Genomic DNA, 15,774 nt, shown 5'->3' with positions numbered 1-15,774 from the left:
ATCCGGGATCGAGTCCCGAATCAGGCTCCTGTGAAGAGTTGCTTCTCTCTCCGCTTATGTCTCTGCCTCTCTCTGAGTCTGTGTCTCTCATGAATAAATAAATCTTAAAAAAAATCATTAGTCTTTAAAACTGTTTAATTCCATACCTACTGAGGTTGTTACCTATGTAAGAGTGGACATGTTCTGCTTCCAAAAGAGACCCCAAGTGAGAAAAAAGAATTAACTTACTGAGAAAAAGCAATTATAAATGACAGAAGCACCATTTTTTTTGGTTATTGTTCTTAAAGTCAGAAAAAGATAAATTTGTCCTCAGAATGTCCAAATAGTTGCTTCTTAAATTATGAAGAGCCAGAGAAAAAAGGTAGTGCAGCAAACACTTTTAATAAGAATACAAAATTCACACCAGAGGCACATTCTGGGGAATGTAAAGGAACTATCACAAGTAGTAATTCTGCTGAAGAATAAAATAAGGCTCTGTCAGAGTACAAATATACAGGAAGGAATGATTTAAAATAGGTTTATGATTTACAGTCACATTACATTATACATATTAAGCACTGAAAACAGGCATATTAATTAAAAAGCCAGCTAAAAGGCATCTGAACATATATAACAAATCTTACAGTCCACAAAGTTCATGTATAACAGTAATTTTTTAAGTCCTTCATTTCAACACAAAAGAAATGAAGACATATTAATTTATGTCTACAACAAAAATCAAGAGAACTTATATTTCAAAGGCTTACATGACTGATAGAACCACACAGCGGACAGGTCAACCACATAACACGAAACCAACAGTGCTGAACAACTAAAACAGTACTGGCCTTTCCAATCCCCTTTCTTCTTGTTACCACCACACTGTCCCATACTACCTTTCCATTACTCAAATGAAAAAAAATTCCTCTGTCTTCTCATTCCATGAAAGGAATGAAGAAAAACCAAACAGCAAATTCAAAAGTTGATTTTACTATAAACCTTAAATGCGGTTTAACGAATACAAAGAAACCCAACACTGATACACAGTGTTCCTTTCTAAGGAAGGAACAGATACGTCAAACATTATCTGAAAGGGGTTTCTTTATGGATTATGTACATTGGTTGAATAAGAATTACTGTATCTGAGAAGGCACATATCTGTGATTTAAGGCTTAATCGGTATTGTTACACATGGAAGTCAATGAAAGCTGTCTAGGAATTCACTTCTGTCAAAATGGAATTTACCCCAAGACTTGCTTTCTCAGTACATTGAAACCATCAAGAATTTCAATTCCCAAGTCCACCTGCAAAAAAAATTCTTAAGCAGGTTTCATTATGAATCAAAAAAAAAATTGCTAACCTAAATGCCCAGTGACTTTGGGGGATGCAAACTCTTAAGCTCAAAAGCCTCACAGAAATGACAGTGTGATTTCCTGCGTCTTAAAAAAAAAAAAAAAAAAAAAAAAAAAAAAAGTCTAAACAAAATTACAATAGTACAGAATCATTTTTAAAAAGGTATTTGCCACAACTCCACAAGCCAATCAGTCATTCATTAGAGCTGCTGCCTCTGCGTGGATGCTGCAGGAACACCATATAATTTTACTCTGCAAAATAGTTCTTTTCTTTAAGACAATACATGAAAATGAATCTCTTAAAGATGTTTAATATATTCATATATAAAATATCTGATGTTGATACAAATTATGTAAACCTCCCTTTGGAAAAGTTACAACTGGCCCTCATTTCCAGGACCAAAAACCTTGAATTTCTATCTGGTCAGTGCAAATCTATATTAGATGTTTTCAAACTACAGAAATAGCCATCAACCCTCACAATACAAAAGGATTTCTCAAAAAGGAAAATTATTGTGTTCAGATTATAGAAATTATGTTTACATTAAAATCACCCACCTTCCCATCAAATTTAACAGTTCAGTTGTTAAAGTATGAAAAAAGGAGAAATTAAAGCTATTTGTGCAAGAATCACTACAATGGTTGTGGTCACCGCTTCCCTAATCTTAACCCAACTCTGCTTAATTCTTATTAGGTTTGTTTAGAAATATAACAACATGACTTTTTACCCTCCCCCCCCCCCCCAGGTGTGATTTTACTGTTCTTCAAGCCAAGATGGGGCATCCACTCCAGGTGTTTTCAATTTGATATGGAACTGCTTAAGTGTCTGTTCAAGCTGCTTCTGATTCCCGGCAAAGTAAGCAGCAATGGCGTTGTGGAAAAGGACCAGCTGATTGTGCAGCACTTTCACCTGTGGACCGGGCAGAATCATAAGAGAAAGCGTTAACACCAGTGGCAGTGAAATGCAAGGTGACTTATCACAGTCCTCATTAAATAGTGTATCTCTCATCAGGAAAACCGGTTTTAATAACAGACAAGTATTTCACACACTCACAGACTGCACATTACTTTGTAAGGGTCATTGGGCCTTTGATGACTTTTAAATTTTCCTAAGGGCAATAGGTCAGCTTACAAAGCTGGATATTCTGTTAACCATATTCAAACACTTGTGGCATTCATTAAAAATATTACTAAATTCCCCCTCAAACTGAGTATATTCAAAATCAAATATTAAAGAGGGAAAATTATATACAAATAATTATTATACAGTATATGCTATATACCAAAAATGGACATCATTAAGGCTAAACTTTGTGTGAAACAGAGTGGGCCAGATACTGTGAAAAAGCAGCAGTTCTCTGCAAAGAATCAAGCCAAGTGGCAGGAAGCGTTGCCCAGAAAGCAATTTACTTAAAGTTCATACGACTCTGTTTTAAGTACTTAGCACTTCTAATGATAACAAGGTATGTTTTAACCAAGTAACGCTACTTCTGTAAATCTTTATTAAAGTCAGCAAAGCACTGCAAAGATTTATGAATAAAGTTATTTCCTGAGTTCTCATTTATAACTGCAAGAGTTCAATATGATACAGTATAAAATAAACTGACTTATCCATCTACTGCAATATTTATTAAAATTGAGCTTTAATAGTTTTTAGTGATGTAAAAATATCTGACATATTATGCTAAGGGAAAAACAGGACATGGTATTTTATGTATGGTATGACATTTTCATTCATTTTATTTTATTTTATTTTTTTTTTATAAATTTTTATTTATTTATGATAGTCACACACAGAGAGAGAGAGGCAGAGACACAGGCAGAGGGAGAAGCAGGCTCCATGCACCGGGAGCCCGATGTGGGATTCGATCCCAGGTCTCCAGGATCGCGCCCTGGGCCAAAGGCAGGCGCCAAACCGCTGCGCCACCCAGGGATCCCTCATTCATTTTATTATATACATGTGAACACACAGTCTCTCTAGCCTTTTCTCCATTCATCCACCTCTAAAGGAAACAACACAAACATTTATACTGGATATTTTTTATTTGTAAAGTCTTTATTTTAAAATTTAAAATATTATAAAAATAACACACACTCCAGGATTACAAAGTAAAACCTCCTGATCCATACTTTTTGCACTTATCCCCTCCCTGGCCACCGAAAATCACTACTAACATTTTATTGTGTTTCCTTTGAGAATTTTTCTGGGCATATACATAATATTTAAAAACACAAAGGGACTACACTAAGCATACTTCCAGTAATGCTGTTTTCTCAAAATATCTTAGATATTTTTTATTCCATTCATTTATTCATTCAACTAGTATTAAGTACCTTCTATGTGCCACACACTGTTCTAGGTTTTAGGAAAATAGGAACAAATCCCTTCCCTCATGAGCTTCTATCCTTAGGGGGTGGGGAAAGAGAGAAGGGAGGCCAGAAATAAAAATAAATATTGACATCCCAGGAAATTAGTATCTTAAGCCTTGAGAAGAGGTTGGGCTAATTCACAGACCTTTAGGGCATCTGACATTGCTGATTTACCTAAACGTTGTTTAAAACAAAAGAAACTTTTTCTTGTCTTCTAATAAAGATTAAAAAAAAAATTCTAGCAGGGATATTCTAGTAGGGTTTAAGAGGACCACATAGCATGAAAACTAAAAAATGTCTGTATAAACCAAAAGAGGTATATCTTGAATTTACCTGGCCAGACATTTAAGGCGCGCAACCTTTCTAAATGAAAATCTTTGGTACCAGGTGCAATAAGGACAACCATGAAACATTAAACACCATGTGTTAGGCACTATAAATAGGGATATAAGAATACAAACCACAGGGCAGCAGAAAATGACAGTATAAATGAGCAGCCAAAGTTTACTAGAAATGAGTAACGGTTTTAGAAAGTGAAAAGGAGGAAAATCAAAAGGGGGAGGACAGGCTTATTAGAAAGAGGTAGGGTAAGCTGGGTGATAAAGAAAATAAAGAAAGTACTCGGGGAGGTTGGGAGTTAGGGGTGGTTGCGAGATGAAAGAAATGGAGAGGAAAAGCAGTTAGGGAACAGAGATTCAAACACGAGACGCATATGCTACTAATTAGGCCCAAGATCTAACTGCATTTTTGGAGTAAATGTAATACAGTATCTCTCCAGACTTTTACTTCCAATGTTCTAGGAAGACCTAACAATTGCATTAGGCATAGTTTGATACTGGTCACAGCAATTGCCAGAAAGAGCTTTGGAATCAGGAGGCATGCATGCCAATCTTAGTTGTACCACTTCCCAGTTTTCTTTGTGATATCAGGTACAGGTTACTTCTAACTTCACGGGCCAAGGTCTTTATCTGTTTATCAGGGATGCCATTACCAAACTGAATATGTAGTATCATTGTAAGGGTTAAGTGAAATGAGATACTACCTTGCACACTGTCTGACACAGAGTAAGTACTCATTCAATTTCAGTGGAATCTAAGTTTACCTGTTGGACAGTCAAACCACACTGACTTTTCTTGGTAAAATAAAATTTCATTTATTTAGAAAATGATTTGGAACTTATAAGAAGAGATAATGTGATTTATAATAACAAATACATGCTTGGTCTTTGTCCTCATTTCTGGCACAAAGCACCTAAAACCCTTGCAATTTCCTAAGTGACCAATGAAGGGGGTACCTTTTGTTATCATATTTAGCGTCTTGTCCTGTTTTTTTTTTTTTTTTTTTTTAAAGATTTTATTTATTCATGATAGTCACACAGAGAGAGACAGAGAGGCAGAGACACAGGCAGAGGGAGAAGCAGGCTCCATGCACCGGGAGCCCGACATGGGATTCGATCCTGGGTCTCCAGGATTGCGCCCTGGGCCAAAGGCAGGCGCCAAACTGCTGCGCCATCCAGGGATCCCCGCTGCGCCACCCAGGGATCCCTTGTCCTGTTCTTGAAATAGCCCTAGCCCTATACAAGTGAAATGACTTCTGTTCATAAAAAGCTCTTTTCAACCACACCTGACTTTATGTTAATGAGATTTTTGGAAAGTTCCTAGAAAACCAGGAGTAAGAGCTAGTCAGGGGAACAAAACTGTGATTACAGGGTGGGAATTTCAAGCTCCACCTGTCAACCTCTGGGGAGGAAATAGTGGCTGCAGGTTGAATAATTCACCATGGGCCAATGATTTCACCAATGATGCCTATGTAATGAAGCCTCCTAAAAACCTGTGAAGTACAAGATTTGGAGAGCTCCTGGGTTGGTGAATGCATCCACATGCTAGCAAAGCGGAGTATCCCAACTTCATGGGGACAGAGGCTCTTCTGCTCAAGAACTTTACAGACCTTGACCCCTACGCACTTCTTCATCTGGTTGTTGATTTGTGTCCTCCAACAGTCCTTGTAATAAACTGGTGAGCTAGTAAGTGAACGGTTTTCCTGAGTTCTATGAGACACTCCAGCATGCAATCCAAGTTGAGGAGGGCGTTGTGCTAACCTTCCATGTATGGTCAGAAGCACAGGTGACAACCTGACTTGTGATTGATGTCAGAAGGTGCAGAGGGTGGGGGCAGTGTCAGAACTGAACTGAATTGTAGAATACCCAGCTGGTGTCCAGGATCAAGAACCAGTTGGTGTGGGAAAAACTCCACACATCTGGTGTCAGGAGTGTTTGAAAAGTACTGAGTGTAAAAGAAGAGACAGTTTTCTCCTTTTCAAAGGCAGAAATTGCTGTGAAGTTTACCTTAGCACAATGAAAAAAAAAGGTGTGTGCTAAGCAAATAAACTGTGTTGAAAAGATGCAGGGGTACAGGTGGCTTATCAACACTGACTGCCTTCACAGGGCCTTAAATCCAAGGGCAGAAGACAGCCTGGGATGCTGCAGAAGGAATTCCTCTGCTTGACAGATCACCTCAGAGGAACTTTTTCTTTTTTTTTAAGATTTTATTTTTAAGTAATTTCTATACCCAACATGAGGCTTGAACTTACAACCCTGAGATCAAGAGTCGCATGCTTCGACTGAGCCAGCCAGGCTCCGCAACTAAGAACTTTTAAGCATCGCTTTATAACCTCATGATTCTCTGCTTCTAAAATAAACACATTTTTCAAGCACCAGAGAGGCACTTCCTCCAATTATTCACTGATTAGCACCATTCAAGTTAGTAGTATCACATATAAAATTTGTTCAAAACATTTTTTTTTAAGATTTTATTTATTCATGAGAGACACACAGAGAGACAGACAGAGAGAGAGAGACAGAGAGAGAAGCAGGCTCCATTCAGGGAGTCTGACTTGGGACTCGATCCCAGGTCTCCAGGATCATGCCCTGGGCTGAAGGCGGCGCTAAACCGCTACGCCACCGCGGCTGCCCTGTTCAAAACATTCTTAATACAGACTTCTACTAATTCATATTGACCTTTCTCTATGTCTAGACAGAAAAGTTTTACATTGCAATCACTTTCAAAACAAGCTTTAAAATGAAACACTGACATTCTGCCTTAGTATCTACTAAGAAAAGGTCAGATTATTTTAATTAAGGTTATAACCCGGGTTCACCTTACATGAGTGGAGTTTGATTTCAGGACCAAATCTTTCTTTAAAAAAAAAAAAAATTATTTATTGGGCATCCTGGTAGCTCAGCGGTTTAGCTAAGCCGCTGTCGGGGTCCCTGCATGGAGCCTGCTTCTGCCTCTGCCTGTGTCTTTGTCTCTCTCTTTCTGTGTGTGTTTCTCATGAATAAATAAATCTTTAAAAAAATAAAGTTTTATTTATTTCAGTAACCTCTATACCCAATGTGGGCTCACAACTCTGAGATCAAAGTCCTATGCTCTTCTGACTGAGCCAGCCAGGTGCCCCCACAGATCTCTTTCTTGCAATATACTGGTCAATTAAAATTATAATTAGCAAAAAAGAAGTAAAATAAAACACTGCGAGTTAGCTTTCATTTGATTCCTATTTATGTAAAAGTGTTTTCTGAAACTGAGCTCTTCTCAGTCACCTGTATCTGTGTGACTGAGTTTGAGAACTTCTGGAGTTCTGGCTGTCAGGGATTGGTCAAAGGACTGGTCAGAGAGCAGTATATTTTGACAGAGGGTGGAAAAGTTCCCAGATGACCTTAGGGAGGAAAGAACTTTTCAAGATAAAACTTCTTAAGGGAAAAGATTGAGAAATAATTAACTTCATTAAAATTTAGAGTTTCTATTCATCCAAAGATAGTGAAACACTGAGGAAACATATCTGCATTACATGTACTGACAAAGGGTATGTATCTGGAAAATGTGAAGAACTCCAACAAACCAGAAGCAATCCAGTTAAAAAGAGCAAATAACATGGATAGGTATTTCACAGAGGAGGAAACAGGAATGGCCAATTAAATCTGAAAAGATAGGCTGCCTTATTAGAAAACAGGAAAATGCAAATTAAAACTAACTTGATGAAAGCAGACTTCAACTACCTCCATTGTGACCTCAAAATTTCTCATTGATTAAGTTCTTTCAGGGCTTATCTCTTAACTCAGGCAAAATACCCTGTGGGGCAAAGCATCCCGTGATGGAACCGAAACTACCCCTCAGGCAAAAAGGACTGCAACATCCAGCAACATCCCACGTGACTGACCCCAAGACAATGATTGACTTGACCTTTACTGCCCACTGGCACGTACCCACCCAACCTCTGTCCCACATCTTCCTTATATAAAACCGAGAAGTATTTTCAGCACTTTGGAGACAGTCTTTGAGATGTTTTCTCCTGGTGTTGGCCTCAGTGAAATAAATTCTTTTCTTCTTTCACCATTACTTGTCTCTATGCCTTTGCATTTCTTGCAGCTCTCCGCCCTGGCTATAATGGGATGCCATTTTATATCCTCTACATTAAGAAAACTTATAACAATTAAAACTCTTGTGCACTGTTGATTGTTGTATACATTTGTACAAGTATGTTTGAAAATGATTTGGCATTAATCAATAAAATGAAGGATGCATATACGTCACTGAACAGCATCTTGACTCCTAAAAATACACCAGAGAAACTTGCACGTGTGTTTTATGCGACAGGTACAATTACGTTAATAGCAGAACTGTTTCTAGCATTAAAAAACAAGGAAACTGGTGGCCCAGTGGTTGAGCGCCTGACTTTGGCTCAGGGCGTGATCCCGGAGTCACAGGATTGAGTCCCATATTGGGCTCCCTGCATGGAGCCTGCTTCTCCCTCTGCTTAGGTTTCTGCTTCTTGCTCTGTGTCTCTCATGAATAAATAAATAAAATATTAGAAAAAAAATACAAAAAAACAAACAAACAAGGAAACAACCCAAAACTTGTATTTACAGGAGAATGTATAAATAAACTGCACCTCTTCACACAATGGGGATATTATATAGGAGTGAGAATAAATGAATTGCAGCTGCATGCGTCAACATGGATGAATGTTAGGAACATCAGAGCAAAGCAGCAACCTGCAGAATAACACCCGCCATAGGATTCCATTTATATAAAGTTCAAAACTATGCCTGAGTGAATACATTCACATGTGACAAAACTATAAAGAAAACCAACAGGAACCAATAAACACAATTCAGAATAGGAGTTCTGCAGGGAGAAGAGGGAGGATGAGGTGAGGGAAAGCACAGAGGAGGCTTCAAAAATACTGATGGTTTTGTTTTTTAACCTGGGTGGTGGGAACATGGCTATTTTTTGTTGTCGTTATGCTTTATATTTTGCCTCTGTGTTAAACATTCTTTTGAATATACTTAACAGTTTTACATTATTAAAAAAGGAAAGGTTATGAAAGATAAGCCTGTCTATATCATAACTTCGTTGAGGATCTGCATTATTCAGTGTTCTAATGAACTACAGCTATCCCCACTTTACATTCTGAGAAAAAAAAAATACCAGACCTAAAATGTTACTTACATTCATTTATTCAATAAATACTACCAAGGGTCTGCTGGTGTCAGGCACTAGTCTAGAGGCTGCAATGCAAGCAATCAACAAAAAGACAACTCTGCTCTCAAGAAGCTTATGTTCTATTGAGAGAAGAAAGATAAACAAGGTAAGTGAAACATACAGTATGTTAGATGATGGCATGTTTTACACAGAAAAATTAAGCAGTAATGGGGAATATGGGATTCATATACAGGAGAGGGCATGGTCTAGCCTTGGTTTAAGGTGACATGTAAATAAAGACCCAAAATAAGTGAGGGAATGAGCTTTAAAGATGCTTTAAGTTTTCCAGTGAGGTTGGAAGAAAAATATTCTAGATGGAGGAAACAGCCAAGTACAAGAGTCCTGAGGTGGGTGCTGTGCTTGGTGTGTTCGAGAAAAGGCAAGGAGGCCAATGTGGCTGGGGCAGAGTCGTAGGGGTCTGGTACAAGATGTGGTCAGACAGGTAATGGGGGGCTAGAGGATGCAGGACTTCAGATATCATCACAGAGACTGGGGTTTACATTTCTTAGTGAGAAGAGAAGGCACAGGAAGATCCTGAACAGAAAAATGACAATATCTGATTTACTTTCATAAACATGCAAGGGTAGAAGTAGGGAGACCTATTAGAATACCACGGTGAGAAGCCAGTGAGATACTGGTGGCCTGGATGAGATACTGGTGGTAACAGAGGAGGTGGTGAGAGGATGCAGCATCCTCAACAGACTGTGAAGGTGGAGCCCACAGACCAAGCTGTGGGCATGAGAGATCAAGAACAAGGATGCCAAGACTTCTGCCCTGAGCAACTGAAAGCATGAAGCTACCATACACTGATACGGCAAAGGCTGTGAGAGGGTGTCAAGTGCAGAGGGAAAGGACATCATCGAGAGCTCGGTATGGGCCAGATGTGGCATGGCTTGCAGGCAGACACATAGAAACGCTGAGTAAGTATTTTTGAGACTGGGCAGATTTCAGGATAGCAGTATAGTAAAGAAACGGAGTCAGATACAATTTTTATGGTTCCTTTCTTCTAAAATTTGAGAAACTTGCTTTCTAAATATAGGTGTATATATATATATTTGGAAACTCAAATGGCTCTTAAAAAGCTTTTCAGTTGGTAAGGCTTTCAATAGAAAAACATTGATTCTATTTATTATTAAGGACAAAAACTAGCTTCTCTTTTAGAAATTTGTGAAATTCAACTGGAAGTTTATGTACAAGTTCATGAACCAGCCCATTAACTAAATACTCCCTACTTAGAGGTATTTTTAAAAAAAGATTATTTATTTGAGAAAGAGAGAGAGAGAGAGAGAGAGCAAGCATACACAAGCAGGGGGAGTGCAGGCAGAGGAAGAGGGAGAAGCAGGTTCCCCATGGAGCAGGGAGGCTGATGCAGGACTTGATCCCAGGACCCAGGAATTATGACCTAAGTTGAAGGCAGATGCATAACTGACTGAGCTATCCAAGTGCCCCTATAGGTTTTTTTGTTTTTGTTTTTGTTTTGTTTTTAAGGCTTTTGCACTAGTAACATACCTAGGTCACAAAGTAATTTTCCACTTGGTCCTGCTAAGCATGAGTTAGCCTTTCTTGTTTTTTATTTTTTAAATTCTGGATGATCCTTGGCTCCTGGAATTACAGAGCAACTAGGGGGTTTCTGTATTTTTATTTTTATTTATTTATTTTTATTAAAGATTTTTATTTATTTATTCATGACAGACACACACAGAGAAAGGCAGAGACATAGGCAGAGGGAGAAGCAGACTCCATGCAGGGAGCTCAATGTGAGACTCAATCCCAGGACCCCGGGATCATGACCTGAGCTGAAGGCAGACACCCAATTGACTGAGCCACCCAGGCGCCCCTGGGTCATAAGAATTTTTGACCTGCATTTCAATCCCCAATGTTTCAGAATGAAAGGACGAGAGGGGGAACACAACTCTGATTCTGTTACAACAGTCTAAAAGTTATAGCCAGAAAACAAGTGGGAAAAGCATCACACCACTTTTAGCTAACCCTACAAATGTCAACACAAATGTCACATATGTCAACTGAAGAGTAGTTTTTCACCCCCTTGAGGTAGCTGACAAACCCAACACAGAGACACACATCTTCTTGTAGCTAAGGTAGGTTGGTAGCCCACTAACAAAGCCTCAAGCTCAGTGCACTACCTGTATGCTAAATGTTCCCCAACCCTGATCAAATTTAACCCATGGGAAATCAAGGAAAGGGGGTGCTTTTTAAGACTGAATTTTAGTTTTCACAGCAAAATGACACAATACCCATTTTCACAAAAACATTCTTACAGTAATTGTGAGAAGGTTGATGTGTAAGCCTTTAAAAGTATATACACACTTCAGAGTATATATTTCTTCTGGTATAGAGAGAGCCTTTGGGGATTCACAGCTTTTCAATTATAATTATGGAAATAAAGTATACAATTTCGTTATTTTAATCTCAGAAGCCTTTTTATGCCAAAATAGATAACCTTATTTTAAGATCTTTTTTTTTTTTTTTTTTTTTTTTAATTTGTGAGAGACAGAGAACACGAGCAGGGGGGAGGGATATAGAGAGAAGCAGACTACCCACTGAGCAGGGAGCCCGATGCGGGGATCAATCCCAGTACTCTGGGATCATGGACTGAGCCAAAGGCACACACTCAACCACTGAGCTACCCAGGACTCCCCTGAGCCATCCAGGCATCCCTAGCCATTAGGATGTTTAAGAACAATTAAGTAACATTAGAAAAACAGTTGCAAATCCAATTTTATTTTTATTTTTTGCAAATCCGATTTTTTTTTTTTTTAATTTTTATTTATTTATGACAGTCACACAGAGAGAGAGAGAGAGGCAGAGACACAGGCAGAGGGAGAAGCAGGCTCCATGCACCGGGAGCCCGACGTGGGATTCGATCCTGGGTCTCCAGGATCGCGCCCTGGGCCAAAGGCAGGCGCCAAGCCGCTGCGCCACCCGGGGTTCCCGCAAATCCAATTTTAAAGATAACTAATTTTGTAATCTTGGTAATGACTCTGCTGTTGTCACTATAGAGAAGTAGTTTTAATGAGACTTAAAAGTGTTAGTTTAAGTCACTTGGCTTATTTATCGGGTTCACTTTACTAGATTACTTGGCCTTGTGAAGGTCAATCTAGGAAAGATTCTGGTTTCTCAAACAAAATTGGCTTAGGAAGAGAGATGAAAAAAGTAAGGTGGGGGAATGGTCAGACTGTACTTTTAGAAGACGGTGAAAAAAGCCAAAAATGTTTGAGGAAATTATACTTTTTCAACTTCCATTTGTTTATATTTATACAATCAGATAATGAGAAATGATAATAAGCACACACGGAATTAAAAAAAAACCAGCCGGGCAGCCCCAGTGGCGCAGTGGTTTAGTGCCACCTGCAGTCCAGGGCCTGATCCTGGAGACCCGGGATCGAGTCCCCGTCGGGTTCCCTGTGTGGAGCCTGCTTCTCCCTCTGCCTTTCTATCGCTCGCTCTGTATCTCTCATGAGTAAGTAAAATAAAATCTTAAAAAAAAAAAACAAAAACAAAAACAAAAAAACAGCCAAACATTTTTGGTAGATTATTCTTTGATATGGTAGGTGACACTCATTTTTATGAAGCACTTTTTTTTTTTAAGATTTTATTTATTTATTTGAGAGAGAGAAAGCACGAAGGAGGGGGGTGCAGAGGAAGATGGATAAGCAGGCTCTCTCCACTGAAATCATGATCTGAACCTAAGGCAGAGGTTTTAATGGACTGAGCCACCCAGGAGCCCTAGGAAGCACTTTCTATGTGACAGAGAATATGTTACCCTTATATCTTCTTTGCAGGGCTTCTGTTCTTTCTGTGTTGCGGTTAATAAAATACTCAGAAAGTTACTTGCCTAAGGTTAGATAGGAAGCAGATGGGCTGGGATGTGGAATGTCTTATCCCAAGACAGGTCCACGTTCTTTCACCTCACCTTTTCTAACCTCTTTATTCATAAGACAATACACATTTTGGAAAGCTTTTAAATGAAGTTTGAAACAAACAGAAAAAAGGTATGGAGGAACACTGGAAGGGTAGAAATGTACAGAAGATGTGCTTCAGCCACCTTCCTAATTTTGTTGTTGGCTCTAATGTTACATTTAAATATCCTTGGGACAAGGATCTAACACAACGGTTGGAGCAGATAAGAGAAATAAAAGTTAATTCTTTTAAAAATAATCCAATATTAAACTTTGAAACATTCTTTCCATACTTAGAGCCAGTAAAAAAATCTATATTGAACTATTTACGTATGTCCTAACTTAGAAAAGATTTATAGTGGTTATAAGGATAAGTGAAACACAACAGAAAAGCAGAGATTTAAAAAAGGAGCAAAAGAAGATAGAGATAACAACTCCAGGCAGAAATGGGATGATGACAAATTTGACAAATTTTCAAAACCTAACATCAGAAACAATTACAGCAATTTAGAAATACACTAAATCATTGTGAACTCAATTACAAAGAACTTTCATAAAGATCTGCCAAACAATGAGCAACCCAGTTCAGACATAAGCAAAACCACTACAGCAACATCTGGTGAATGACCTAAAATATGCCATACAATACTTTAATTGTTAAAGGGCAAAACAAACTTCAACACTGACTACTAAGGCAGAGACAAGCTGAGGTTTTTTTTTTTTTTTTTTTTTTTTTTCAAGCTGAGGTTTTAAATAGAAACTGGGTAAGAGAAATTTAAAAGCAGGACTGAGAGCTTATGCCAGGGGATTACACTGAAAACTTTTCTCTTGCCTACACAGCATATATCAATAGAAGATAAATACCATTTACAAGGTTTACTGACTGAAAAATTTAAAGTATTACTTCATAGGCATCAAAACCATAAAAGGCACTTTATTTCTATCAAATGAACTTTTCTTCCAAATCAAATTTAGATTAATTACATACTTTCTTTTAAAAAAAATATTTATTTATTTATTTTAGCAGGGTAGGGGCAGAGGGAGAGGGAGGATCTCTAGCAGACTTCCCGCTGAGCACAGTGCCTGACTTGGGCTCAATCCCAGGACCCTGAGGTCATGACCTGAGCCAAATGACCAATGACCTGAGCCAAATGACCTGAGCCAAAAGAGTCAGATGCTCGGGATCCCTGGGTGGCGCAGCGGTTTGGCGTCTGCCTTTGGCCCAGAGCGCGATCCTGGAGACCCGGGATCGAATCCCACATCGGGCTCCCTGCATGGAGCCTGCTTCTCCCTCTGCCTATGTCTCTGCCTCTCTCTCTCTCTGTGTGACTATCATGAATAAATAAATAAAATCTTAAAAAAAAAAAAAAAAGAGAGTCAGATGCTCAACCAACTGAGCCATGGAGGTGCCCCAGATTACTTACACACGTTTTTATCAGAGACACTGAAGTGATTAAAAAAGAGGCAATTTCTAGTTCAAATAAAAGTTACTAGTTTTAATATATTTATAATAAGTTTCTTCAAAGCAATTATTGGCTCTCCCAATAATTCTATAAAATAAGGGTTTATATTAAGTGAACAATATTGGGGTAGTAGCTTGGCTTAAACATGTGAGGAAAAACTGAAGCAAAATCATTTTTTTTTAAAAATATTTTACTTTTAAGTAATCTTTACACCCAATGTGGGGCTTGAACTTATAACCCCAAGATCAATAGTCACATGCTCCACCAACTGAGCCAGTCAGATGCCCTTAAAATCATCCTTTAGTAAGAAGTCTCCAACCACTAACAGGTAAAGAATTAACTCCTTTCTTTACCCCCAATTATTTAAAAATGTATAATTATATACTTTCTCTGCCCATCATTGATTTTTTTTTCAGTAAGAAACCAGAAAAATAACAAACAGAAAAGTGTATCTGTCTTGGCTTTTTATTAGGTTTGTGAAGTATAATTTTATTACTTTGTAATAGCTTTGGAAATGCCTGTCATGTCAAAGCAATTATCAGCTGAGAAAAAGGCACTATCAAAAATATGGGTGTGGGCATTGGGAAGGGAGCAAGAGAAGGAAAGACAAATACGAACTACAAGTGGAGGTGGAAGAACAGATTTTATTTTTCTGACTCATTGGGATAGGTTTCAATAAATCATGGACAAGCAGGTTAAAAAAAAAAGGTTCTGAGAGGGAAAAAAGGGCAGTCCTGTTTTGAAAAGCAGATAACTGATGAAACACAAGCTCTAGGGATGATAGGTTTCAGACCTGTGCTAAGGTCCTACAATTCTTTATCTAATAGTTCAGTAAAATGTTCAATGCACAGGTTTTCTTCCTCTATATACAGATTACTCAAAGATCAGTGTCCGCCAATTTACTTACTGGAGAAAGGGAATGTTCTACAGATACGTATCCATAGAGCTAACCTCTAGGGAAAAAAACCAGACTAATATACATTCATAGCACAGTATGCTAGGTATGTGCTTTACTGGAGAAAGCTCTGGGTAGGAGGGTAATACACAAAGGGGAAGAAATAAACTTTCAAGTTGCTAGGGGTCATATTATGTACCATAAATCATTCAAGATAACATTTGAGCTCCTAGATAAAAATTTATTTAGGTACAG

The 15,774-nt window shown here is 38.3% G+C and overlaps 1 protein-coding gene across 10 annotated transcripts in view; it reads right to left on the bottom strand.

Moving 5' to 3' along the window:
• Window positions 1-361: 361 nt before the first annotated feature.
• ARFIP1 (ADP ribosylation factor interacting protein 1) overlaps window positions 362-15,774 on the bottom strand; it is a 137,917-nt gene continuing 122,504 nt past the window's right edge. For 9 of the 10 annotated variants that reach the window (XM_038559050.1, XM_038559042.1, XM_038559044.1 and 6 more), the window contains one exon: window positions 362-2,241. In XM_038559050.1, coding sequence (XP_038414978.1) covers window positions 2,086-2,241 — 156 coding nt within the window. In that variant the 3' untranslated portion in view covers window positions 362-2,085. The remainder of the gene's footprint in view (window positions 2,242-15,774) is intronic. The other variant, XR_005370906.1, reaches the window with a different exon arrangement.

The sequence above is a fragment of the Canis lupus genome, chromosome 15 (assembly GCF_011100685.1).
Source record: "Canis lupus familiaris isolate Mischka breed German Shepherd chromosome 15, alternate assembly UU_Cfam_GSD_1.0, whole genome shotgun sequence".
In the NCBI taxonomy this organism is placed as follows: domain Eukaryota; kingdom Metazoa; phylum Chordata; class Mammalia; order Carnivora; family Canidae; genus Canis; species Canis lupus.
Note: the sequence above shows the minus strand (reverse complement) of the source record. Positions and strands in the feature narration are given on the sequence as shown.